Genomic DNA, 27,235 nt, shown 5'->3' with positions numbered 1-27,235 from the left:
TATTTTTCATAACCTTTTTACTTTCCTATTTAAATTAAGCTTCGCCAAGCAAGTTTGGCAATAGCGGAGGGCTCCTAATTTGGTCCCCCCTGACCTCTGCAGCCTTGATTGGCAGTTTGTTGTCGGGCTTGAAGTTGCGCCTGCGAGGTAGGAGCCAGCAGAACAAACGCCCTAGGACAGCTCGGGGTCCCCCGAGGACCCAGGCGGAGTGGGGGAGAGCGTGCAATTAGAGAGGTCTTCCCACAGAAAGTTAATTAGTTACTAAATAGCATTTAGCACAGTTTATGATGGGAAATGCATGTTTGAAAAGCAAATGGAGATCCATGAAAATGGCTGCCACAGGATGGGGCTGTCCCAGCCCACCGGCATCTTACCCCTGCTTTTTGACCCAGTGCCAGGTCTCAGGGCATGCGCTGGGCGTTCCCCAGTGGGATGGAGGGGAGGTGCCCACTCATGGCACACAAGAAGGACCCACCTGTATCACTAGGAGCTGTCTCCTGTGAGAGTAAGGGCCAGGCCATCGCATGCTGGGACCTGACTGGGAGATGCCCCCGAGCCCCTGCCTGGCCTTGGAGTGGCTGTCCTGCCTCGCACATGCTACTGAGCTTCCCTGTCCAAAAAAAAAAAAAAGTTAAATATGTCTTCAGTTACTGGGAACCGTGTCTGTACTGGGTTGGATAGTGTCCCCTCCCAAAATTCATATCCACCCAGAATCTCAATTGTGACCTTATTTGGAAATAGGGTCTTTGCAGATGTAATCAAGGCAAAGAGCAGGATGAGATCATTCCGGATTAGGGTGGACCCTAAGTCCAATAAGTGCTCTTAAAAGATGGAAAAGGACACCCAGCCACTGGGGTGGGAGGGAAGGCCACATGAAAATAGAGGCAGGGACCGGAGTGCTGCAGCTGTGGGCCGGGGAAGGCCGAGGACAAACAGCAAGGAGCCTGTCCTAGAGCCCCAGAGGGAGCGTGGCCCTGCTGACTCCCTGCTTTTGGCCTTCTGTCCTCCCCAGCTGTGAGAGGATACATTCCTGCTGTTATCAACCCTCCAATCTGTGGTCCTTTGTCACGGCAGCCCTGGGAAATGGTGTCCCCACTGCAGTGCAGCCCCACCTTTGTCCACCATGTGTGCCGGTGTCTGAAGCCAGAGAATGGTTTGGTGGTCAGGAGGAAACCAGGGCCCCGTGTCAGGCAAAAGAGGCCTTAAGACCTGCTTTTGTTTTCTGTTCAGATCTAAGAACTGCCTTAGGTGTGGTCTTCCGACCTACTAGTATTTCTCTGTTGATACTGTAGGTTGATTGCTTGAGGTTATTTTTTGTTTTCTGGGAGGTTGGTTTTGGTTTTTCTCTTTGCCTTTGATGTTTTCCATGTTTTGGAGGGTTTTTGGTTTTGGTTTTTAGTTATACAAGGTCACTAAAGAAATTTTGGGAAATAGGGGGAAAAAACAGAAGAAGGGGATGGAATCTTACCTATATCCTAGCACCCAACATGCTACCATAAACATTTTGGCGTATTTCCTTCAGGCTTGTGTTTACTTTTATTTTATTTTATTTTATTTTTTGTTTCTGATGGCTAAGTTATTTTACAGAGTTGTAGACAGGCTATATAGAGAATTTGGTTTCTTGGCTTAATTTTTAAAAAATTTTTGCTATATTTGATACATGCAAAAGAATACATGCCACATGATAGTAAAACAAACCCCCACGACCCACCGCCTGGCTGCGTGTGAACTAGAACTTACCTGACAGCTGTAAGCTCCTCCCCCGAGTCTTAGCCTCCCATGCCCTGGTGTCCAGAAGGAGCCACTTTCCGGAATGCCATGTGCATCATTTCCTTTCTCTTTTAAAGCAGGTTTTCCACGTATGTGTGCGTTTCTCAAGCAATTCGTCGCTTAGTTTTGTCTGGTTCTGAGCAGTATAAGAATGTCATCGTGCTTTGTAGTCTTCTGTGGCTCAGCACTGGGGGCCAAGGTTCTGGAGTTCATTTATTTCAACTACTGTGCGTGGAACGCTGTGCCATGGCGATGCCCAACTTTGCCCACGTGCTTGCTGAGGACCGTTTGGTTTATTAGTGTTTTTTCCTCTGTGAACAATGCCGCCCTGACAATTCTTTGCTGCAGGGGGACAAGAGTCCCTCTTGGGGGACACACTTAGACTCCTCAATGTGCGTTCAACTTCACAAAATGTGCCCGCTGTTTTACACGGGGGTTGGGCAGTGTACGCTCCTGCCAGGGTTGTGTGAGTTCTGTCCTGCTATTTTTCAATTCATGTCCTCTCATAAACTTCTTCTCAATGACCATCATGTTTCACGCCGGCATAATATTCCATTGACATTTCACTTGACCATACCCTTTCCATGGACATTTAATTGTTTCCAGTTTTCCACTCCTCCTTGATAAACATGTCTGTGCTTGGTGCTTGTTCACAGATTACAGTGCTCCTCCAGTGGGTTCCCAGAAATGGAAGCAAAGAAGGAATCCTTTCAGTCCTTGAGACAAGTTGACAAATTGCTGCTTTAGAGGTTTGAGCCTTGGTCTTGCACAAAGGTATAAGTACGTGTGTATACATACACACACACACACACACACAGAGGTTTGTGTATACATGTGTGCAAAGCAAAGGTTTGATGTATAACTTTGTGCCTGCACAGAGGTTCAACATGTACATGTATACCTGTGTGCGTACAGAGGCTCCATGTGCACATGTGTGTACACACAGTGATTCAGTGTAAACATAGGTATACATACAGGTTCAATGTGTACACGTACGTACACACAGGCTCAAAGCATACGTGTGCAGACATGCATGCCCAAAGAAGTCCAATGTGACACTATACTTTACAAAAAAATGAAAATGGAAACACCCCAAGTCTTTGTCTATAGGGAACGTTCAAATAAATACACGGACCTGAAGCAGCCCTTAAGAAGAGGTGCAGCTGGTCCCAATGAACTTATAGGAGAGAGGCCCTGAAAAAATCCAGCTGTGACACAGTGCTGACAGCGTGATCTTATTTTTGCTTTAACAAGTGTGGTGTGTGCCTGTGTGGGTGTGTACACATGTAGAAAACCCCCGGAGGGCCGTGTGCCCCACTGCTCCCCGAAGCTACCCGGTCACAGTCATGCTTCACACACTTTGCGAGTGTCTGGTTTGTGACAATAGGCACATCCCTTTTATGGCTAGACAGAAGCTGATGGGGACACTGAGAGGTCTCACAGTTCCCCCGCTTCTGGCAGTGATGGGTGCCCACTTTATTGCAGACCCCCAGCACCAGCCTCCACCCTTCAGAAAACAACTCATTGCCAAGATGACGGGTTGAAAGTCATGTGCATCTGCATTTCTTTATAACTGATGATTTTGAATATATTTCTATATGTTTATTCCCTTGGTGTCTCCTCTTGTGACGTGTGTGTCGAAGACAGAAAGTTGTTAACCCTCACCTGAGGGTACCCTAGCTCCGCCGTTATCTTGGAATAGCTCTCATAGAAATATTGCAAACGAGACGTGTCGTCTCCCTGGGACCCACTCACCACTGACGTTCTGGGGTCTCCACCCCTTCCACCCTGTGACCCAGTGCTGAGGAGTTACAGCTGCTTGCAAGTCTCGGCCGGACATGGAGCTTTGGTCAGAGGCCCTCTCCCCTCAGAGCCTGGGCTGATGGAGCCTTTCTGAGACCACCTCCCCACCCCTAGGCTGGTGAAGAGCCATTTGCTCTGAGAATATCCTGTTGGCCCAGGGTCCCCATCCTGGTTTACCTTAAATGCCCTGAGCCAAGCCGGGCAGAGACTCGGTGCTGAAGGATGCTGTTGGTGCACCTGGCACCAGGACCAGGGGATGAAGAGGAGGGAGGGGAAAGATTCTGAAACAAGCTCTGGGCTCACGTCGCTCCTGCGATGGGATGCTGTATAAAAAGTTCAATTTTCCAGTGTCAGGCATGTGGGTGGAATTTCAATGAGTATAAACAAATAGCCACGCCCTGCCAAGGAATGCAGGTGATTTTTATCATCATCATTATTGCTATATGCAGTTTGGGGCTGGGAGTGGCAGAGAGTAACCAACAGTTCCCCCAGGGCCACCTGGGGCCCAGGTCACAGGCGCCGGCCCTTGCAGCTCCAGCTCAGCTCTAGGTAAACTCTCTGGCTCCCCTTCCAGCCTGTGGGGACTGACGGTAACAGGGCAGGGCTCAGAGTCCGACGGTCCCAGGTGCGTCACTCTGGGAGTCCTAGAAGATGTGTTTGGAAGAGCTGGTCAGGACTGGCCATCTCTGCTTTTGGGACACCCAGAGGCAGTTCAGGTGAACCCACACTGGCTGAAAGGCATAGCCCAGCGGCCCAGAATCTGGAAGGTTCTGGCTTATTCCTCTTTTTCCACCAACTGGTCCCTTCACTCTCTGCACCTCAGTGTCCTTGTTGGGAGAATGACTATATCGGGCTTGATGACCTTCAAGGTCCTTTAGGGTCCACATGTTCTATGGTCACATGCTCTTCTGGACAAATCCTGGTTGCCCCAACCTGTGACACAGCGTCCCAAACTCCCATCTCCCGCTGCCCTGTGACCCTCTTCTTGCTCTGGGAAGCGAAGTTCCTGCTCGCTAGGACCTCACCGATCCCATATGACAGTCAACAAGTCCTCACCATGAAGCTGAGAGACGGGAACTTGGGTGCAGAGCCTGAAAAAGAGTTCATGAAATTTAATCAGGTGCCTAAGGGAAGCACCTAAATTTAGTCAGATTATTATTAGTATTCATTCCGTGTTTAAATTGCCTAGGGGAACGTCACGGAAGAGTTGGGAAGCCACCAGCCTGGGGGGTGATTATTCCATTTCTGCAGAGCAGTGGGACACGTGGGGAGGCCACAGAGGTCCCAGTGAACCTTGCGGCCACCGTCAGTGGCACGTGAGCTGCTTCTCTGGGTCCAGGGATGAGTGGTCCACAGGGTTGGGGCAGATGCAGGTGCCCACAGCAGTGCTGGGCAAGCCTGAAGGTTTCCTGTATTTGTCTATAATGAACCTGCTGGGAATCACACACAGACCTCGGCCTCAAGAGCCCCACACTCTGGCCAGCGGAGCCCACCACTTAATGCATGCAGGGCCCACCCATAACAAGCCCTGGTCAGCGACCGTGCTTCTGAGGAGCTGCTCCGTGCTACTTGGTTATTTTCTGGCCTCTGCTCGGATCTGCAGTCAGGGGGAGGCTTTTTGGTGGGTATGAAGAAGAGACCAGGGTCCTTTCCTGCTCCTGGTGAGGCCCGGGTGATTCGGGACCTGGCAGATTATAGGGCAACTTCCTTTTGGGGCTGAAGACCTGTTCCAGGTGTTTTTGCAGAAAACTGTACATAGCCAATGTGTGCACTAAGTAACCTGGACCTGCCAGAGCAACCTCAGACTTCTTTCTGTCCCCAGCAGTGTTCAGGTAGTAAATGGATGTTTGGTGTCACGGGAATGACGCAGGAGCGTTTCACGCATAGGAGTATTCATAACAATGGTGACCTCCCCCTCCTGCCCTTCTCGGCCTGCGTGTCCTTCTTGTGAGTGACAATGTCGGGGTTTGGCATGGTGTCACAGTTTCATCTTGAAAGGCACACATTATTGGTGACATGGGGGGCTCCGGGGCACCGGGAGTGTGGTGTGTGCCACCGTGGGTGTGCCCGCCCCGCTTTCTCTGCCCAGTGTTGGGGGCTGGGGGGGCCTTGCCTCTGTCAGGGATGGGCTCTTGCCAGAACTTGTGTTGCTACATTTTTTTTCTGGGTTGTACAGAATTTCCCAGGTGTGACCGGGAATGGATGAGCTGAGCCCCCGGGGCCAACAAGAGCCCTTTGGTTTAGCATTCTCTTATCTGCTTACCCACGTGACATTCTTCTAAAATCTAGGCGGGGGGAATGTTTAACTCTACTTTTCATTCTCTCTGAGTTCAGAGTTTGCTGTTGTCTTCTCAGAACGTGCGTTTCAAGGATGAGGTCGGGAGGGAATGAAAACAGAAAAATGAGCTCTCAGCAGCCTAGCTCAGGAGCAACCGGAGGTGGTCTCCAGACTGCTTGGGCTATTAATTATTTTGCTTTATTTATTAGATGTGCCCAGCGTCCCTTAGCCTCCAAGCATATTTGCAAATGCCTTAAGGGAAAAAGAAAAACAAATGATTCCTGCCATCAGAGTCTCCAGCCCATAATGAATAAGACCGTCTAACCACGTTAAGCAGAAAAGGCCCTGCGCAGCACTGCACACGCACGGCGGCCAGCACCGCAGCAATCACCCATGCGCACGGCCCACGGAAGCGCGGACACTCACCAGAGCGGCGGGGCATTTCAGTGAAATGCTGCTTCATTTTGCTGGAAAAGCTGACGAGGTCACTCAGTTTGACTAAGAACAAATTAAAATGAAAACAGCACCCAAAGGACGGTGCGTTCTCTCCTCTACCTGCCGTAGACTCTTGCAAGCCCTCCCTGCTCCACCGCCAAAAAAAAGGCCCAGCCTGGTTATCTTTTCCTAAATCGTGTTGGTAATAAACCTGAATGATGGGCCTGCTCTCTTCCTCCCGGTGATTTACACCTTTCATAATTATCCCTAGCGTCTCTCGTGGTGTCGGGGAGAACGGCAGAGCTAGTCGCCCGAGCTAGGCCGCTCCCGGGAGCGTGATGTCCACGTGGACAGCTGCGATCTGTCCCCTGCTCTGCCCTTCTTGTCCGGGTTGTCTCGGGTGTGGGCTGAGGGCACTCTTAAGCATGACCCCCGCGGGGGAGCTGGGGCTGCAGGAACACGGACTCAGGCTCCGATCACCTTCCATCCACGTCGGTCAGGATCGACATCTTGCGCCTAGAGAAGCGGTTCCCAGGGGCCTCCTCAGTGTCCAAGCTGCACCCTGGCAGCAGACATCGCCACAGTCCTGAAGGTTTATTGCTCTGGGCCGCTGCTCCGGAAGCGACATTGATCCTCCCGCTGTGCATGGCCGGCTGGCTCTGCCAGCAGAGCCTGGAGCCAGGCCGCCTCCCTCGGTGGGCAGCGGGGAGCTGCCATGCACGTGCGTGTGATGCTAATGCTGGCAGACGTGCTTCGGTTTTGCTTGGAATGGTTAGCTTCATGTGCATTTTAGAAACTGCTAGAATTTTAAAGCCTAATGGGGTCTTAGAGATCAGAGAGTCCAGCCAAGCTCATCACTGCTTTACAGACACAGACGTTAAGGTGCAGACAGTGATACTTCCTTCGTCATCCTGTCCTCCTCAGTGTCAGGCACTCGTCGGAGGAGGGCTCCAAAGACAGTGAGGACACCATCCATGCTCGGGGGAGCAGGACACAGCAGGGGTGGCACATGTGCTGGGAGAGGGCTCGGGGCCAGGGGATGAGGGGTCAGGGAAGGTGGTCTCCCTCTCAGTGGAGTCAAGAGACCTGGAGGTGGCAGGCGGCTGCTCTATAGTAATCCCTTTCCATCCCATCCTCTCCTCTGGAATGTCACAAATTGTGTGCACTGGGGACCATCCTCCAGGATGGGGCAGGGCTCGGTGTGTCTTCACTTCTGTCCATGTAGTGAGGGGATAGCAGAGGAGGAGGGACTTCAGGAAAGGTTCAAATGCGGGACCAGTGCTGTCCTTGTTGGGGAAGATGCAAGATGACCCAGGGAGTGGTAGAACATTCTGGATGGGCTGTTGAGAGTGGGTTTACGGGCAGCAGAAACACTTGGGTTGGATGCTGTCTGTTGTTCCTTTCTCCTGCCAGATAGTCTGGGAACTTACAATCCAAGTCACCGGAGCAGCTAAACCAGCAATAGAGAGGATCCCATCCTGTGTTTCCTGCAAACTGACCTAGTGTGGGCCCCCCTGGGCTGGTTAAACAGGAGGAGCGGACGAGGCAGGAGGGAAGGGCGTGGGGCAGCCGCCCACCTCCAAGCATCTGACTCCACTGAGGGGGAGTCACTTGGCGTTTGTGTCAGACAAACCAGAAGGCGCTGTCCAAGGAAAAGTTTCGGTAAAATCTCAAATGTGTGTGTTCCACTTGGCTTCCTGCCTCAGTGGACTTGACCCCAGGTTTGGCGACGTGGAGAAGACCTGAGGGCTTGGTTTATCACCACCTGCGTGCAGCCAGGGGCTCTGTTGAGTCAGGAGCTCTGGGGTTCTGCTGGTTGGGTCTCCTGATTTTCACTACAATCCCCTAAGCTGCTTTTCTGTGGATGCTTCCTTGACCTTCTTGGGCTTGTCTTTGTGAGGAGGAAGGTGGGCACACTCCTCACGCAATCACTCATGTTCCAGGTATTAAGCACACACGTGCACACGCACTGCCACGAGTCTGTCCTTCCCATCCATGTCCTTTTTTCTTTAGAACTCATCTTCCCGTATTTTCCATTGACTCCTTTTGTTCGGCCAACCTTTGAAAGCCCTCTATGAGAAAATGCCTTGTGCTTGGGACGTGACAGAGGGTACAGAGACGCCTTCCCCTGGTGCAAGAGAGACAGCTTAGTTCACTGGTCAGAGGCATAGCATGGCCCTGAGCAATGACCAGGCCTCTCTGGGTCTCAGTTTTCTCACCTGAAAAGTGGGCGTGCTAACAGAGATGCGTGAGGATCTCGTATAGATCTTTAGAATCATTAACTGCCCTGTACCTGTTGGTCCTTGCTCTTGACTTTGCCTGGATGAGGAACAGTAAGGTCAAGATCACAGGCTGACCTGTGTGTGGAGCCGTTAGCCCAGCGAGGACAAAACAGAACTCGGAAACGCCCGGCACTGTCACAGCTACCTGGGCCCCCATACCCTGGTTGGCAAACTTGCCTGAGAACGGGCAGAGACTGTGAGGGTGCAGAGTGGTTTGTCCTTGGCACCCGGAGAGCTGCCTGCTGAAGCTGTTGCCGTTCTGAAACCTGGGGGCCCTGCCAGGTCTCTGTACACACCCTGTCCATTCCAGAGCGCGACTTCTGTTCCCCCAGTGTGGGCAGACACGGGCATTGCCAGGAATCACATCTGTACCCAGGGCTGCAGGGACAGAGTTCATGGGCTGCCAGTGACAGGTTTGGGGTTGTTGGTTGCAGACTGGGGTAAAAGGTGATATTTGTCTTTTCCACTTTGGGGGCACCTGTTGTGGGTGGTGGCTCTCTTAATGCCCACACCCCCTACCCCAACACCTTTGTCATTCATTGATCCTTTGAAATCAGGAGCTGGGGCTCCAGAGAACATTCCAGTTGCCTCAGGTCTCTTATCCTTTTAAGCAACCTTTTTGTCTAACCGATCAAGGAATCTTCACAAGGGCTTAAAGAACACCTGGTTGGCTCAGAGCGGCCTTTTAAGTAGGCCACGTAGGAGGCAGGGGTTCCAAGAAAACCTCGCAGCCAGCTGGGGCCAAGTGTGTGAATAGGGCTGGTCTGGGGAAGAAATTCCAGCCGGCCAGAGCACGGCTGCACAATGCCGGGCGTCTCAATCCAGGTAGATTACAGGAGATCGGGTTTGTTTTTTCTTTCTTGAACCCAGCAGCTGGCTTTCCTGACATCGAGTTTGCCAAATGAGAAGGAAATACAAAACAAAACAAAACTTACTGTCCCCAAATCCAAAGCCCCACTGGAGGCGTGAGGAACGCTGCACGGACTGGAGGATTTTCCTGGGTCTCTGTGGCCCTGCAAGTGGAGCAGTGAGTTGCTTGTTCCTCTCCACGTCTGCTGCCAGAGGGGAAAAATAGCGACGAAGTGGAGGAGGAGACCGACTTGCACGGGCTTCCTTACGCGTGGAGGACGCAGGGGCTGCTGGGCGGTGCTCCGCGTGTGGTGCAGACATCCTACCCAGCCCAGGTCAGAGACGAAAACCGAGGCTGAATCAGGAATCGGACAGGGAGATGGTCCCAAAGTCACTCTGAAAGCAAGGTGGCCAGCCTCCTGCCCCCTCCTTCAGCGTTCCTAAACCTGTTCCGCAAACTCTTCACGTCCTCAAAATAAACCAAAGTGGCTCCCCTGGGTAATGAGCATGAACAGAGCTTCCCTCCAGCTCCGTGTGCCAGTGTGCGGCCTGTGCGAGGGTCCCCAGGCCAGCCAGTCCCACTGCTGGTCTAGCCTGGCTGTCCTGCCTGATGAGAGCCAGGGAGGGCAAGGGAAGGTGAGCGAATGGGCTTTAGGATGGGGGAAACCGAGAAACTCCAAAGCACGAACCCATTTTTTGTTAAATTGTGGTGAAATATACGTAACGTAAAATTTACCATTTTAACCACTTTTAAGTGCACAGCTCAGTGGCGTGAAGCACATCTACACTGTTGTGCAGCCGTCACCACCGTCCGTCTCCAGAGCTTTTGCGTCTTCCCGAACTGAAGCTCTGTCCCCATGAAACGCCAGCTCCTCATCCTCTGCTCCCCAGGCCCTGGCGGCCACCATTGAACTTTCCGTCTCTATGAACTGGACTATTCTAGGGACCTCCTCTAAGTGGAATCCTATGGTATTCGTCCTTTTGTGTCCCCTAATGTCCTCGAGTTTCATCTGTGATGTAGCACGTGTCAAAATTCCCTTCCTTTATAAGGCTGCCTCATAATTTGTTGCATGGATGGACCACATTTTGCTTATCCGTCCATCAGCTGATGGGCCAGTTGAGTTTTTTCCACCTCGGGCTTTTGTGAATAGTGCTGCTGTGAACGTTGGTGCACACGTATCTCTTTGAGACCCTGCTTTTGATTCTTTTGGGCAACCTTTTTGAAAATCAGTGCCAGGGCCCCTCTCGGAGTGCTCTGACCGGCCTTTCTGGGATCCTTCTCTTTCCTTCCCCACAAGTTCTTCCCAGGCTCTTTCTTCCCTCCAAGGACCCCCCCAAGACCAGCCCCCACGCCACCTCCTCTCAGATGAAGACTTGGCAGAGTCCGCATCCCTGCCCCATGCGATGCTCCCGTCTGACACCTCCTAGCACCTTCTGCTCCTGTGTGTGTCAACATGACCCGTGTCCTCAGCTTACTGTCCTGTGAGACCCAAGTGTCCCAGCAGCGGGGGGGACCTGCTTCCTCAAGTCAGTCCTGAATGAAGTTGACTGATGCAGGAAAGAGCAATTGCCCCCACTTTACTGAGTCAAGTGGAATAAAGGATTAAGGGCTATACTTTTTTAATTGCTCCTGAGCCATCGTTCCAAAATTGTGTCTTCAGCTGTGTGTAAACATGTAAAATGGGGTTTGGAAGAACAGTCACCAAGCTACTGACAAGGACGACTTCTGGTGGAGCAGTGCCTGGGACAGGAATTCCAGTGCTGGTTCTGCACGCTTCAGTATGTTTGGAATTTTTAACCACAAAAAATGAATTTATTTGTTACTTACAAATTTTAGGCCACTAAAAAACATACGGGGAGTGTATTTTAATGTAAAATTACTTAATGATATGAGACAACTTCTTTTCTCATACCAGGAGGCAGGTTAAATGGAACAACTCAGGAGCAAACTGAATTTCTGTTTCGGGGGGTGGGTGCCATTTTCGCAGTAGGACGGATATAAGGACAAGTGCTTTTTCTTATGCTCAGCTTATTTCATGTGTTTCCCCTAAGCTCTTTACTGACTCTTCCCCACCCTTTGGGCCTCACCAAGGCCCCCCAAGATCCCCTCTCCAGAGTGGCCATGTCCAGCACCTCCACTCCCACCACAGTGCTTCTGCCTGGGAAAGCACCTGTGACTCAGTTGCCCCTTCATGCACTTACTGCCTCATTCCCCCACCAGAATGAAGCTCTGTACGGGTGGGGATCATGTCTCATTGTCCCCAGTTCAGGCAGGCACTCAGAACTTTTTGTTGAATGAACAAGTAATCTCTGAGGTCATACTTTGTGAAGACCCTTGGCTGGGATACCTACAAGATGAATCAGACACAAGAGAATGGGCACCCAGTGGCTTCTTTGTATTGACATAATTCACATAGCGTAAAAGTCAGCCTTTTAAAGTGGACACTGTGGTGGCATTTAGCACATTCACGCAGTTGTGCAACCATCACCACAATCTAATTCCAGAACATTTCCATCACTCCAAAAAGAAACCCTATACTCATTAGCAGTTACAACCCATTTCTCCCTCCCTTAGCCTCTGGCATCGCTTCCTGTCTCTATGGGTTTGCCTAGTCTGAGTATTTCATATAAACGGAATCGTTGAATAGGTGGCCTTTTGTGTATGGCTTCTTTCATGTCCCATGATGTTTTGAAGAGTCATCTGTCTTGTAGCATATATCAGTACTTCATTACTTTTTATGGCTGAATAATATTCCACTGTATGGACAGACCACACTGTGTTTATTCATTCATGACTTGATGGACTTTTGTATTATTTCACCTTTTGGCAATTATTTTTTCATTGATTGCTAGTGCTTTCAATGTCATATTGAAGAAAACATTTTCTAGTTCAAGGTCATAAAGACTGATGCCTGTGTTTTCCTCTAAGAGTTTTATAACTTTTGCTCTTACACTTAGGTCTTTGATCCATTTTGAGTTAATTTTTGTAAATGGGGGCTGGCCGGCTAGCTCAGTTAGTTAGAGCGCAGCCTTGTAACACCAAAGTTGAGGGTTCAGATCACCACACAGGCCAGGTGCCAAAAATAATAATAGATGGTGTGGGGTTATGGTCTAGCTTTGTTCTCTTGTGCGTGGATATCCAATTGTCGACACGCCATTTGTTGAAAAGACTCTTCTTTTCCCCACTGCGTTGTTTTGGCGCCCTTGTCAGAACTCAGCTGACCATAAGTGTCTGGGTTTGTTTCTGGACGCTCAGTTCCGTTCCATTGATCAATACGTTTGTCACTCTGCCAGCGCCATACCATCTTGATCACTGTAGCTTTGTGGTAAGTTCTGCAATTCGGAAATGTGAGTGCTCCAGCTTTGTGCTTCTTTTTCAATATTGTTTTGGCTATTTTGGGTGCCTTGCATTTCCATATAGTTTTAGGATCAACTTGTCGAAATCTGCCAAAAAGGCAGCTGGGAGGGATTGTGTTTGATAGGGATTGTGTTGAATCTATGGATCAATTTGGGGAGTTTAGCCATCTTAAGAACATTAAGTCTTTTAATCCATAAACACAGATGTCTTCCCATTTATTAGGACTTTGTTTCAACAATGTTTTGTAGTCTTCAGTGCATAAATCTTATACTTTGCACACGTGCGTGCGTGTGCGTGAATTGCAAATTCTTTCCAGTCTGGATGCCTGTTATTTTTTCATCTTGCCCAGCTGCTCTGGGTAGAGCCTCCAGTGCAGTGGTGAATAGGAATGGTGAAAGTGGACATCCTTGTCTTCTTCCTGACCTTATGGGGAACAGCTTTGAGTCTTTAACCATTGAATTTGTGGGTTTTTCATCCATGCCCATTATCAGAGTGAGAAAGTTCCTTTCTATTTTTAATTCAGTGAGTGTGTTTTATCATGAAAGGGTGTTGGATTTGTCAAATGTTCTTCTGCATCTATTGAGATGATTGTGTTTTTTGTCCTTTGTTTTATTTTTTTATTTTTTTTGTGACTGGTAAGGGGATCGCAACCCTTGGCTTGGTGTCGTGCACACCGCGCTCAGCCAGTGAGCGCACCGGCCATCCCTATATAGGATCCAAACCGGTGGCCTCAGCGCTCCCAGTGCCGCTGCGCTCCCAGCGCCGCACTCTCCCGAGTGAGCCACAGGTTCGGCCCTGTCCTTTGTTTTATTAACCTAGTGTATTATACTGACTACTCTTTGTATGTTGAGCCAACCTTGCATTCCTGGGATAAATCCCACTTGGTCATGGTTTATAATCCTTCTTATATGTTGTCGGTTTCAGTTTGTGAGTATTTTGTTAGGATTTTCTGTCTCAAGTCATAAGGGATTTTCATAAAGATCTAAAGTTTTGTTTTCTTGAGATGTCTTTGGTTTTGGTGTCAACAAGTGACTTATACAAAATCAAAAAGCAAAACACACAAAAATAATGATGAATTTCTAAAGATTTTCCAAGAAATAAAGTAAAATCAGCATATGTTGGACCTGCTACATGTCTCAACACTCTACTTAGTGGCTTCCCTGTGGATCCAAGGCAGGTGGCGTGGAGGAGGTGGTATTTATGCTGGGCCCTGGACAGTGAGAACAACAGGAACAGAGAGAGCGGTGGCACAGGCAGACGAGAGAGAGGAATCCAAGCAAGCAAATCTGAGAGAGAGCAGTTTGCAAGATATGGAAAGGAAGTGGGTTGTCAAATTTGCCTGCAAAATAATGGGGGCATGTTAAGGGGTACAGTGGGTTGAATAGTGTCCCCCCAAATTCATGTCCACCTGAAACCTCAAAATGCAACCTTATTTGGAAATAGGGTCTTTGCAGACGTAATTAGTTAAGATGAGGGTCATTCTGATTAGGGTGGGCCCTAATCCAATGACTGGTGTCCTCATAAGAAAACAGAGACACAGAGGGAAGAAGGGCGTATGACGATGGAGGCGAGACTGGACTGATGCAGCTGCAAGCCAGGGAAGGCCACGGATTGCCAGGAACTTCCAGAAGCTAGAGAGAGGCCAGGAAGGCATCTCCCCTAGACTTTCAGAGAGGGACACCTGCTGACACCTCGACTTCAGATTCCTGGTCTCCAGAGCTGCGAGAGAGTACATCTCTACTGTTTCAAGCCATGCGATCGTGGTAATTTTTTGCAGCTGCCCTAGGACACTAATATGAGAGGAAACAGGACAGATGAATCAAGGTCAGCTTGTGGCACGGATTAAATGTCAGGCTGAGGATGGGGCTTTCCTGGTAGACAAAGCCTGACCATTGGCAGCTTCTGAGCCAGGAGCATGGGGCAGCGGGGAGAAGTAGACACGCGTTCAGAAGCATTTTTAAGAGATGTCGCTTTATAGAGCAGAATGCTGTTTTCTTTTTAAGTTGTTGCTGCCATGTCTCTGGAAGCTATACACCGAAGGGGCCAGGAGCTTGAGCTTGGGGTCAGCCACCTCTGGCTGTCCATCCCTGCTCTGCCATTTATCATTTGTGAAATTTGAGGACATTACTCCTGGCCTCAGTCTCCTTAGCTATAAAACGGGGTTAATGCTATCTCACTCACAAGGCTGATATAAGAAAGTCTTTAGGCAATTAGCAGAGCTCCCCGCATATGGGAAGATCTAATAACTGGTGACCGCGATGATTCGTTCTGTGTGCCTCTCCTTTTTATTTTCTGTTTTTCTCTCCTAAATTATCCTTGTTGGTTTTGTAATAGAAAAAGAGATACAGACTTCTTGTAGAAAAAAAAAAAAAGCGCAGAAGATTAGCTCATTATTTCTGATTATCACCATGATACATTATTCCTTTTAGAATATTTGAAAAAGTAAAGAATGAGATGAAAATAAACTATAATTATGCCACCTAGAGATGATCATTATTATTATAATTTCGTGTCATTTTCTACTTCTATGATATATTTAGGTAGATATAAAATGGCTATAAGTATATACTTTATATAAAACCATACTGATATATTTTATATAGTTGTGCATCCTACTTTCTTCATTCAACATAATAGCACGAGCATTTTCTTTGGTCCTTAAATACTGTCATAAGATATTTCATAATAGCTTAATGGTGTTGTATCATATGAATGCACCACAGTATATCAAAATATTCCTATTCCTATTGTTGGAAACTTATCAATAATACTGAGTTGAATATTGGTGGGGTTTTTATAACTTTATTGAGGTATCACTGCACATGATGCTTCAATACTAAACTGCATGTTTGAAATGTACAGTTTGATTGGTTTTGACATATACACCTGTGAAACCATCACAATCAAAAAAATGAACATATCCATCACCCCCAGAACTTCCCTATATCCTTTTATGAGCTCTCCCTCCCTCCAGTCCCTGCCCCCAAAGTCTCTCTGTACTTTGTCAGTGATTTCTTGAATATGACGCCAAAGGCACCAGCAACAAAAGAAAAAATAAACCAATTGGACTTGTTAAAAAATTTTAAATCTTGTGCATTAAAACACACTATCAACACAGTAAAAAGGCAGCCCACAGAATATGAGAAAATATTTTCAAATCATATATCTACTAAGGGATTTATATCCAAATACATAGAGAACTAAATCTCAACAACAAAAAACCAAACAACCCAATTCAAAATGGGCAAAGGACTTAAAAAGATATTTCTCCAAAGAAGATATACAAATGGCCAATAAGCACATGAAAAGGTGCTCATTGTCACTAATTATCAGGGAAATGCAAATTAAAACTATAATGAGATACCACCTCACATCCATTACAACTGCTACTATGAAAAAAAAAAAAAAACCCAACAGAAAATAACAAATGTTGGCAAGGGTGTGGAGAAACTGGAGCTCTTGTGCACTGCTGGTGGGAATGTGAAATGGTGCAGCTGCTGTGGGAAACAGTTTCAAAGAATTAAAAATAGAATTACTGTATGATCCAGCAACTCCACTATGGAGCATATATCCAAAAGAATTGAGAGCAGGGACACAAGAGATATGTGTACACCTATATTCATAGAAGCATTACTCAAAATAGCCAAGATGTGGAAGCAGCCCAAGTGCCCATCAATGGATGAATGGATAAACGGATGGCACTATGTCCATACAATGGAATATCATGCAGCCTTAAAACGGAAGGCACTTCTGACATGTGCAACAACATGGGCGAACCTTGAGAACAGTATGTTAAATGAAATAAGCCAGACACAAAAGGACAAATGCAGTATGATTCCACTTATACGAGGTTCCTAGAACAGTAAAATTCGTAGAGGCAGAAAGCAGAATGGGGTTTCCAGGGACTAGGAGGTTGGGGGTGATGGGGAGTCATTGTTTCCAGGGACAGAGTCTCAGTTCTACAAGATGAAAGGAGTTCTGGAGATGGACGGCCGTGATGGTTGCACAACGTTGTGAATAATACCACTGAACTGTATACTTAAAACTGGTAAAGATGGTAAATCTTGTGTTAGGTGTATTTTAACACAATGAAAAAATTAGGAAAACAATAACTTATCTGCTTTCCATTGCTATAGATTAGTTTGACTTTCCTAGAATTTTACATAAATGGAATGATACAGTGTACGGTCATTTTTGTCTGGTTTCTTTCACTCAGCGTAATAGCTTTGCAATGTATCCACATATAGTTGCATATATTAATAGTTCATTGCTTGTTATTGCTGAGTATGCCATTGTATGTGTATACCACCATTTGTTGCTACATTTAGCTGTTGATAAACCACTGGGTTGTTTTCAGTTCTTAGCTATTACAAATAAAGCTGCTGTGAGCATTTGTGTACAGTTCTCTGCGTGTGGACATATGTTTTTATTTCTCTTTGTAAATACCTGGGAGCGAAATAACTGGGTTATGTAGTAGGTGTATGTTTAAGTTTTAAGGAACTGCCAAACTGTTTCCAAGTGGGGTTGTACTGTGTTACATTCCCACCAACAGTGTGTGAGAGCTCCAGTTCCTCTGTGTCCTCATCAACACTCAGCACATCGGTCTTTTTAATTGTAGCCATTCTAATAGATGTGTAGGAGTGTCTCATTTTGGTTTTAATTTGCATTTCCCCGATTGCTCATGATACAGCGTATCTTCGTGTGGTCTTTTGTGTCTGGCTTCTTTCACTGAACATGGTACATCTGAGATTCATGCATATGTGTATCAGCAGTAGCATTCCATCGGATGGATGTACTACTGTTTGCTTATTCTTTCAGCAGTTGAAAGACAGTTGTGTTGTTTCTTGTTTTTGTGATTATGAATAAAATTGCTATAAACATTTACACACAGGTTTTTGTGTGAACACTGTTCATGTCTCTTGGGTAAATACCTACTAGTGAGATTACTGAGAGTGACTTTTTAAGACACTGCCAAACTATTTTCCAAAGTGGCTCATTCATTCATTCATTTCAGCAATGCCTGAGCATTCCAGTTGTTCTGCCTCCTGCCAGCACTTGACACCGTCAACTTTTGTTCCTTTCTTTTTCAGTCATTGTGACAGGTGTGTAGTGTACCACATCCTGTTTCCTTACATCCCATTGTGTTGTCAGTTTTCATTTTCTTAATGATTAATCATATCGAGCACCTTTTCTTGTGCTTATTTGCCATCGGAATATCTTCTCTGGTAAGTATCTTTCCAAATCTTTTGCCCATTTTTAAATCGTGTTGTTTTCTTATTACCAAGTTTTGAGGGTTTTTTATATATTCCAGATACTAAGCCTTTATCAGATATGTGACTTGCAAATATCTTTTCCCTGTCTGTGGCATGTCTTTTAACTTTTTTAACAGTGTTTTTCAAAGAGCAGTTTTTCATTTTAATAAAGTCCAGTTTATCTCTTTTTTTCTTTTATAGTCATGGTTTGATGTCATATCTAAGAAACATTTGTCTAACAATACTATTTCATTGAAGATTTCCTTAAACATATTCCAGATACAAGTCCTTTATTGGATACATGTTTTTTGAATATTTTCTCTCAGGCTGTCACTTGCATCTTTGTTTCTTTCAATGGAGTATTTTGAAGAAAAACACTTTTAATTTTCCAATTTATTAAGTATTTATTTTATGGTTTTGTGCTTTTTGTGTTCTAAGAAACCCGAGCCTATTCTGAAGTGGCAAAGGTTTTCTTTTATGGATTCTTCTAGAATTTTTACAGTTATAGGTTTCACATCTAGGTTTGTGATCCATTTTGAGTTAATTTTGGGGTGTGACATGAGGAAAGGGTTGGTTTTTTTTCATAGAGATATCCAGTTGATGCAACACCATTTGTTGAAAAACTATCCTTTCTCTGTTGAACTGCCTCTGCACCTTTGTCAATAATCAATTGATCATATTTGTCTACTTCTGAAATCTCTATTCTGTTCCATTGATTATTTGTCTGTTTCAATCATATTTGTCTTTTCACTAATATTGGACTATCTTGATTACTGTTGCTTTGTAAGTCTCAAACCAGATAAGTCCTCCAACTTTGTTCTATTTTAAAATTGCTGTGATCATTCTAGGTCTTTGGCATGTCCTTAAAAAATTTTAGAGTCAGCTTATCAATTTCTACCAAAAATTCCTGCTGGAATTTTAATTAGGATTGTGTTGAACCTATCGATCAGTTTGGCAAGATCACCATCTTAACAATGCTGATGGTTTTAATCCATTGACATGGTATATTTCTCTGTTTCTTTGAGTCTTCTTTGATTTCTCTCAGCATCTTTTATCTTTTTCAGTATGGAGGTCTTGAAAGTCTTTTGTTAGACTTATTTCTAAGTATTTTATACAGGCTTTTTAGTCTTCTATAAATTGAATGTTTTATTTATTTCATTTTTGAATTATGCATTGCTAGCATGTAAGAATACAATTGATTTTTCTATATTTCCCTTTTATTGTGTAATCTTGCTGAATTTACTTATTAGTTCTAATCGTTGTTTAATAAATCCTATGAGATTTTTCATGTAAACAATCATATCCTCTGCAAATAGGGACAGTTTTACTTGTTCTTTTCCAGTCTCTAGGCCTTTCATTTCCTTTTCTTGTCTGATGCGGAGGCTAGGGCCTCCAGTACAGCACTGACTAGAAGTGGTAAAAGTGGGAATTCTTACCTTGTTCCTGATCTTGCGGGAAAACAATTCAGGCTTTTACCATTACGTATGGTGTTGACTGTAGGATATTTGCAGGTGTCCTTTATCAATTTGAGAAGGTGCCCTTCTATTCCTAGTTTGTGAGTTGGTGGACAGTTTTATCATAAATGAGCACTGGATTTTTGTCAAATGCTTTTTCTGCATCTATTCATGTATGTATTTTTTGTGGGCATCTCTGGCTATTTTCTTAGGATTGATTCCTAGAAGTGAAAGTAAAGAGTCAAAATGTGTACACATTTTTAAGCCTTTTGCATCCTATTTCCAAATTGCCATTCAAATTTGGCCAGTTTACGTCTCCCCAAAGCTGTCCAAGAATGTCTGTTTCCCCAAATCCTTGCCTATACTAGATTTTATAATCTTTTAATTCCTGCCAATTTCATAACCCTTCCCCCCCAAATGGTATCATGTTTCCATTTGCATTTATTTTATTACTGTGGACATGAAAATGTTATTGTTTATTTGTATTTCTTCTCTAATGAATTGTGCTTTTTTTCCCCTTTGGCCAGTTTTCTGTTGGGCATTCTTTTTTTTTCTTTCTTTTTGATTTGCATACTTTTTACATATCAAAGATATTAATCCTTACCATATATACTCGTATGTCCCAGTTTGTTCCTTGGCTTTTCATTTTGTTTGGTTGGTTTTTTAAAAATAAACTTTATTTTTTAGAGCAGTTTTAGGTTCATAGCCATATTGAGCAGAAAGTACAGAGCATTCTCCATACCCCTGCCCCCACACACTCAGTCTCCCCCTTGTCAACATCCTCTATGGAATGGGTGCATTTTTTACCATCAAGGAACCTTCACTGGCACATCATTATCACCCAAAGTCCACAGTTTAAATTAGGGTTGACTCTTGGTGTCGTACGTTCAATGGTTTGGGGCAGATGTATAACGACGTGTATCCACGTCTGAAATTGCTCTGAAAATGCTGCGAGCTCCACCTGTCCTTTCCTCCCTCCCCACTAACTCCTGGCAGCCACTGATCTTTCTACTGTCTCCATAGCTTTGCCTTTTGCACAGTGTCATATGGTTGGAGTCATACTGTATGCAGCCTCTTCAGACTGGCTTCTTTCACTTAGTAATATGCATTTAAAGTTCTTCCGTGTCTTTTCATGGCTTAATAGCTCATTTCTTTTTAGTGATAGATGATATTCCATTGTCTGGATGTACCGCAGTTTATCTAGTCACCTACCAAAGGACATCTTGGTTACTTCCAAGTTCTGGCAATTATGAGGGGCCACCCAAGGGTGGCATTACTTCCAGCACTCCCTCATCCTTCTTACCACCACACCAGACACACCCAGCATGATCCTCCAAAACGGCACACCCCTCTCAGCACCCTGGCTCACCCTATGGGGCAGGCCATGGTGCCCAGAAAGCAGGGAGAAGACGGAGACTCACTCTGGCAGAGTCTTGGGCAGAAGACCCCCTGCTCTGCTGCTGGAGCCAGAGAACACTGGACTCGTGCAGGGGAATGAGTCAATTTCCAACCAAGAAAGAGTCCCGGAGTGAGAGGACACCCCACCCTTCCATCCAGCAAGATGCCTCCAGGCAGAAGTCTGCTTAAACCCTTTTACAACTCCTTAGGGCAAATTATTTGCATTAATTAATCAACTGATTGATTCATTAATTCAGGACACTAGGCTTGCGAACTCCAGCTGGGGTTCCATTGACTTTTCATTCAGCAGAATCAAAAGGCTCAGGATGAAGAAAAGCAAGAGCAAATTTAGAGGTGTAGATATTTTAAATAATGTTAAAATCTTGCCCCAGTGTCTCTTTGACATTGAGAATCACAACTCAATATGTTTGGAAGCTCTCTCCTACCCCCTCAAGCATTTTCTGAAAACAGACACTTCCTGTGTGTATCAGTTGCCTATGGCTGCATAACAAACAGCCCCCAGGCTGAGCAGCTTAAAACACCTGCCTTTCTGTGCTCGCAGATCTTCACTTTGGGCTAGATGTGGACAGGCTGTTCTGCGGGGCTCTCTAGGTCTCATTCAGGTGGCTGCAGACACCTGGAGGCTCCACGGCGATGCTCACGTGAGGGTGCTGAAATGGCCAGTGCTCACAGGTGTTGGGGCTCTGGTGCTGTCAGCCGAGGGTCTCTCTCTCATGGTCTCTGTCCTTCCTGCCTGAGCTGCACTGAGGGGAGGCTGCAGGAGCTGCTGGGCTTCTTGAGGCTCAGGCCCTGCAGCTCACACAACACTGCTGCCACGTTCTATCAGTCACAGCAAGGCCCATCCAGATCTGAGGCAGGGAGACAGATGCCGCTCTCGACAGGACGAGCTGCAGAGGACTTCAGGCCATTTTAAATTTCCAACTGTGTATCTGACATTGCCTGGTTTACTACGTGGAGAAAGAACTGACTTTCCGTGTATGCTGCGATATTGCCAACTTCTCTTTTTCCTATCTGCTTTTGCATGTTGGAGATCCTCAGAAAATGATAGAAATGAAGACACGCTACGTTTCTTAAAGTTTAGCATCTTATAGCTCTATCTATAAAACATTTTTAACTTAATAGCATTTGGGGAGTTATTACCTGAATAAAACATCCTCTTAATTTTAATGCATCACACACAATAATTTGATGAACAAACCAAATTATTTGCAGCACATATGAATATTCTTAAAATTCAATTGCTTTACAAGTGTACAAAGATAGTAAAAATTTTAAAAACTGGACATATTTTAATTTTCCCCAGATTTTATTTCCTTTAAAATTATTTTTCTATGAGTTCAAAATTCCCAGAACTTTTACATTTTCATTCCAGGCATGGGTGTTACACAACTGTGTGCTGTGCCAAGGCAGTGCTGCGAGCTGGGGATGATACAGCCCTGACCCCATGGCAGCCAGTCTCGAAGCAGAGACATAGTCCCACATGACCACACTGGTGGCCTCTGCTCAGAAGGGCCCCAGGTAAACAGAGAACCGAGGCTCCTGTCATCGTTGCTCCAGTTTGAACCTGTGGAAACCCAGCTGTAGGTCCCAAGCCTAGTGTCTTGAATTAATGAATCAACCAGTTAATTAATGCAAATAATTTGCCCCTAAGGAGTTGTAAAAGGGTTTAAGCAGACTTCTGCCCAGAGGCATGTTGCTGGGGGGAAGGTGAGGGGTGGCCTCTCTCTCTGGGGCTCTTTCCTGGTCTGAAATAGGTTCCAGCAGCGGAGCAGAGGCCTTCCACCCATGACTCTGCCGGAGTGAGTCTCCGTCTTCTCTCTGGTTTCTGGACACCTTGGCCTGCCCCACAGGGTGAGTGGGACACAAGGTGCAGGAGGGTGTACAAGTTTTAGAGGATCATACTGGGTGTGTCTGGTGGGGTGGTGAGAAGGATTGGGGGCTGGAAGTAATGCCACCCTTTGGTGGCCCCTCTCTGGTGGGATTGGAGGGGACCAGGGATGGGCTGCCCAGGAAGCTGGCCGAGCACAAGCCCTCCCAGCCACTGTGGCCTCCTTTTCAATAAGCAGATTATGAAAGGCTGCATAAGGTGGTGTGCCGGGGGTCTTCTTCAGACGTGCGGCTGGCCTTGTTTTATGGCCAGTGATTTCACAGCGCAGCCAGGTCAGGGGTCCACTGGGGAAGGCTTGGGAGGACCCTCAGTGTTTTGGGGCCTCGCTTGCTGTGTGGCTGTGGTGGTTCAAGTTATCTACCTGCCTGCCTGCCTATCCGCTATGTAGTGGTACCTGAGTCTGTCTCTTCGAAGAGTCCAGATGCCCCCCAGAAATGGGGGGATCTGGCTCAGCCAGCCCACTTCCTTTAGCATGTAGGGAAGAAAACCCGCATCCCACACACCAGGTCCAGACTGTTCTAGAAGCAGCCAAGGGTTCTGTAAAGGCCTGTCTTTCTCTTTGAGGACGTTCCGGGTTAGGAGAGATTGTGCTGGAGCCATCCAAAGTAGCTTTTTTCAGAGACCTGGTACCCATGTGAGGAAGAGGCGCTTTTACATTCGGGGCTCCATCAGAAAAGCAGCCTGAGGCGGCTGCAGCGGGTTCTACAGGATGCTGCGGGGCGGGGGATGGGGGGTCCAGACCGAATCTTGCCTCTACTCTGATTATATTTTAGCAGGCATTTGCTAGACATTACTATTAAATCTCAAGAATTTAACCTGCGGTGTGGCTGAATCCGTGTAATAAAATATTTTACAGTCAGGAATGTAACACATTCATGAATTTTTTTTTTTTTTTGTCTTTTTCGTGACCGGCACTCAGCCAGTGAGTGCACCGGCCATTCCTATATAGGATCCCAACTCGCGGCGGGAGTGTTGCTGCGCTCCCAGCGCCACACTCTCCTGAGTGCACCACGGGCTCGGCCCCATGAATTTTTTTAAAAAGCAGAATAGATGGGGTTGGGTTGCTGGACTGCAGACGTGGAGGCTGTAAAATGTGCTGCTGAGAATGTGGGCCGCAGACTGGGGCTTTGATGACAGCTGTACCACCTGCTCCCTATGTGACCTCGGGCAAGTCTCTTAACCTCTGGGCCTTGGTGTCCTCTTCTGTACAATGGGGTGACACCAGTACTCACAGGATTATCGAGAGGATTAAATGCGATAATGGCACATGAGAAGCAGTTAACCATTCTAAGTCTTTTAATAAATGCTCACTATTGTTAATAGTATCAGTAACCCAAAGGTTTCCTTACCAAACCATAAACCCAACCAATATTTTTTCAGGAATGTAGTAAACGCTTCTAAGCAGAAGCCCCATACTGTCTAAAATTGTCACAAAACAGCTACCCCTAGGAAACCCTGAGGACCAGGCCCAGTGCTGAGCACTTTACAGTCATTTATTCTACACAGAGCCTTATTATCCTCACTTTATAAATGAGGAAACAAAGCTCAGAGAGGGTTGGTAACTTGCCCGAGGGCACGCAGTAAGGATCTGAACCCCAGTGTGACCCCATCTGTCATTATGACAACTTACAACCCCTATTGAAGTGGAACAGAATTTGATCATGAAAATGCTTTCCCATCCAATTCAAAACGTAGTTGCCCATGACTAGCCGTGGGACTCATTCATTCATTCGTTCGTGGGTGCTTATGGGGAGCCTGCTACATGCAAGGTGTGTTCAGTCTTATCTGTGAGTGTGTGTGTTTAAGCTTGAAGTGGACGTTTAAATGGTTTCGCCCATGCCCTCCCTACCCCTCCCCATCCCTCCCTGTCCCTCCCCTTGGCTGGCACGGGCAGAGAAATGTGTTGCCATCACATGACCTGCTCCACCAGCTCCCCCTCCAGCTTGGACACCAACCTGCGCTTCCCGGACAGCAACGGCCTCCTGCAGACCCCGCGCTGGGACGAGCCACAGCGGGCATGTGCCCTGGAGCAGATCTGCGGCGTGTTCCGTGTGGACCTGGGGCACATGCGCTCCCTGCGCCTCTTTTTCAGGTGAGAGCCATCTCTTGGCCACTTCCTGGAGGCTGACCTTTCCTGGCAGCCGGGGCATCGGGATGTGGGGCCCTGGCTGGTCCTGCTAATGCTGGTATTTTCAAATGTTTGCTTCCCTCTGTCATGCACCTCGTCAGCAGTAGGGTTCTGCTGTGGCAGCCCCGCAGTAATCAGGCTGGGGTTAGCTACTAAAAACAGTTCTCTGCCTTCAGAGTGATGGTAGCCAGCTGTTACTTGGAACTCTGGCTCGGAAGAAGAAACCACCCCAGGACTCTGCAGAGTAGCCGTGCAGGCCACTCTGATTGTCCACAGAGAAGCCCTGCAGCCTGGCCACGCGTGCTCAACAGGGCTGTGGCTTTCCGATCCCTTTCTTTTGTAATGGGTAGATGATCCCTGGTTTCCCGCCTGTAGTTTCCCACATCAAATCTCTCCTCCTTATAGTCTGGGTGGCCCAGGCCCAAGACAGCACCAGTGAAAAGCCTGTGCTCAGGAGCAGCCACATGTCGCTGGAGTGGGTCCCAGATCCAGAGCCACAGCCCAGCCTTTCACCTAAGGGCAGCCATGGTTGGGCTGTCAAGCATGGACGGATGTTTAGTGAGTTTCCCTGGAGGGCTCTCCCAGAGCACCGTCCAGGCGGAATGGAGGGGGTCTGCTCTGAGGAGGTTCCCTTAGTGTCCGCCCCACTGGGGTTTGAATTTGGGTTCCCACTAACACGAGCACTCAGCATCTGCCCCTGGTCTCCTGGATAGAAGAGAACAACATGGCCAGGCAGGCAGTAGTGGGTGAAGGCTGCTCAGCAGGTCTGCAGAGAGGAGCTGCAGGACTACCCAAGAGGGAGATATTTTGGCTTCCTCTGCAGAAGGGGTGATAGTTTCTATTCGGGTGTAATTCTGTCCCCTCCTGCTAGCAGCCAAACTCCACTGGGACTTAACATTTCCTGCCTCCTCTGAGGTTGGTGATAGTGGCCTCTGATTATACTTGGAAATAAAAACTCATGTTTACATATTCATCGGGCTTCTCCCCCTATCCCCTGCCCCCCATGGCCCTTCAGCGATGAGGCCTGCACCAGCGGCCAGCTAGTTGTCGCCAGCAGAGAGAGCCAGTACAAGGTCTTCCACTTCCACCACGGTGGCCTGGACAAGCTGTCCGACGTGTTTCAGCAATGGAAATACTGCACCGAAACGCACCTCAAGGACCAGGTAGCCCCGCAGCCCACCGGCACTGCCCCAGGGGGCGAGAACCCCCACCCCAGGACACCAGGGTGCTGACGCCTGCCTTCCCTCTGTTGGGGGCCGGTACTTCCCAGCACATCTCTCCTCCTGTCTGTGTCTGGAGTCCTCATGTACACACGGGTGTGACCCATGGTGGTCTTGGTGGTCTGTGGCCACCAGTGGCTGATAGAACTACAGCTTCGGTTTGAGACAAGTGCCCGGGGCTTTCTGTAAAGTCGGTGCTCTGCACTTGAAAAATCGTGTTTTGACAAGGCTTCTGCCATATTTTGCTCAGTCTACATAAAATGTAATAAGAGCTCTTTAATTATCTGTTTACGATACTGTATGTGCTTATTACAAACGGGCTGACTTCAAAATTCCCTTCCTTCCCACAGAGCCTCCTGCTGGCTCCCCTTATTATAGTAGCATGGCTTTTTTCCCCCTACGTGGAACAACCTTTGATTTTTGAATTAAATGTCAGCTGCAGTTTTGCCCCGGATTCGTGACTGCTCGTGGAGACAATCTGACAGGCTGGCTCCCCGCTCGCAGAACAGCGATCCCTTTGTATGTGGCCAATCACATGTAATTTATTGCAGGCCCTCCCGGCAGAGGGAAGTTAGGCCGTACAAGGCATTAATTCCGTTTTTTTTTTTTTTTTTTGCGGCTGGGGCCAGAGAGAAAGTAGGGGGCGGTGCTGGGAGTGGGCCGGGGAGAAGGGAGCAGTGAGGGAAACCGATTTGAAGATGAAGGTATTTTCATTTTAATTGCATCTAATTACACTTGCCATGTAGGGGTTTGTATGCAGGGGGACTGCTCTGCCCGCTCCTTTCAGAAGAGAGAGAGGCTTTTAAATCCTGGGAAAAGCAAGGCTGGCTTCCGAAGCCGTGCACTGGAGACACCTAACTTTGCCCCGTTCTCCTCCCACCCGGCAGACCGTCCATGAAAAGACACGCATGCAGTTCTCAATCCGGCGTCCCAAGCTGCCATCCTCGGAGACCCACCCTGAGGAGAGCATGCACAGGAGGCTGGACGTGTCCGCCTGGCTCAGCCACCTCAACGAGCTGGGCCAGGTGGAGGAGGAGTACAAGTTGCGGAAGGTGAGGCCGGGCCCACCTGGCCAGGGACCAGGAGCCGGGAGGAAGGA

General features: G+C 47.3%; 1 protein-coding gene across 9 annotated transcripts in view; it reads left to right on the top strand.

Annotated features, from left to right (window-relative positions):
• The window catches only part of TBC1D16 (TBC1 domain family member 16), an 83,016-nt gene that overhangs the window by 42,019 nt on the left and 13,762 nt on the right, over window positions 1-27,235 (top strand). For 7 of the 9 annotated variants that reach the window (XR_010021863.1, XR_010021864.1, XM_063080671.1 and 4 more), the window contains exons 4-6: window positions 24,683-24,880; window positions 25,932-26,079; window positions 27,024-27,188. Coding sequence is in view for 7 of the 9 variants with exons in the window: in XM_063080671.1 (XP_062936741.1) it covers window positions 24,683-24,880; window positions 25,932-26,079; window positions 27,024-27,188 (511 nt within the window). In the remaining 2 variants the exon portion in view is untranslated. Of the gene's footprint in view, window positions 1-14,510; window positions 14,539-24,682; window positions 24,881-25,931; window positions 26,080-27,023; window positions 27,189-27,235 lie in introns of those variants that run through there. The other 2 variants (XM_063080674.1, XM_063080670.1) reach the window with 2 other exon arrangements.

This window comes from Cynocephalus volans, chromosome 16 (assembly GCF_027409185.1).
Source record: "Cynocephalus volans isolate mCynVol1 chromosome 16, mCynVol1.pri, whole genome shotgun sequence".
Classification (NCBI taxonomy): Eukaryota; Metazoa; Chordata; class Mammalia; order Dermoptera; family Cynocephalidae; genus Cynocephalus; species Cynocephalus volans.
The sequence above is the reverse complement of the archived record's forward strand: the minus strand, read 5'-3'. Positions and strand labels throughout refer to the sequence as shown.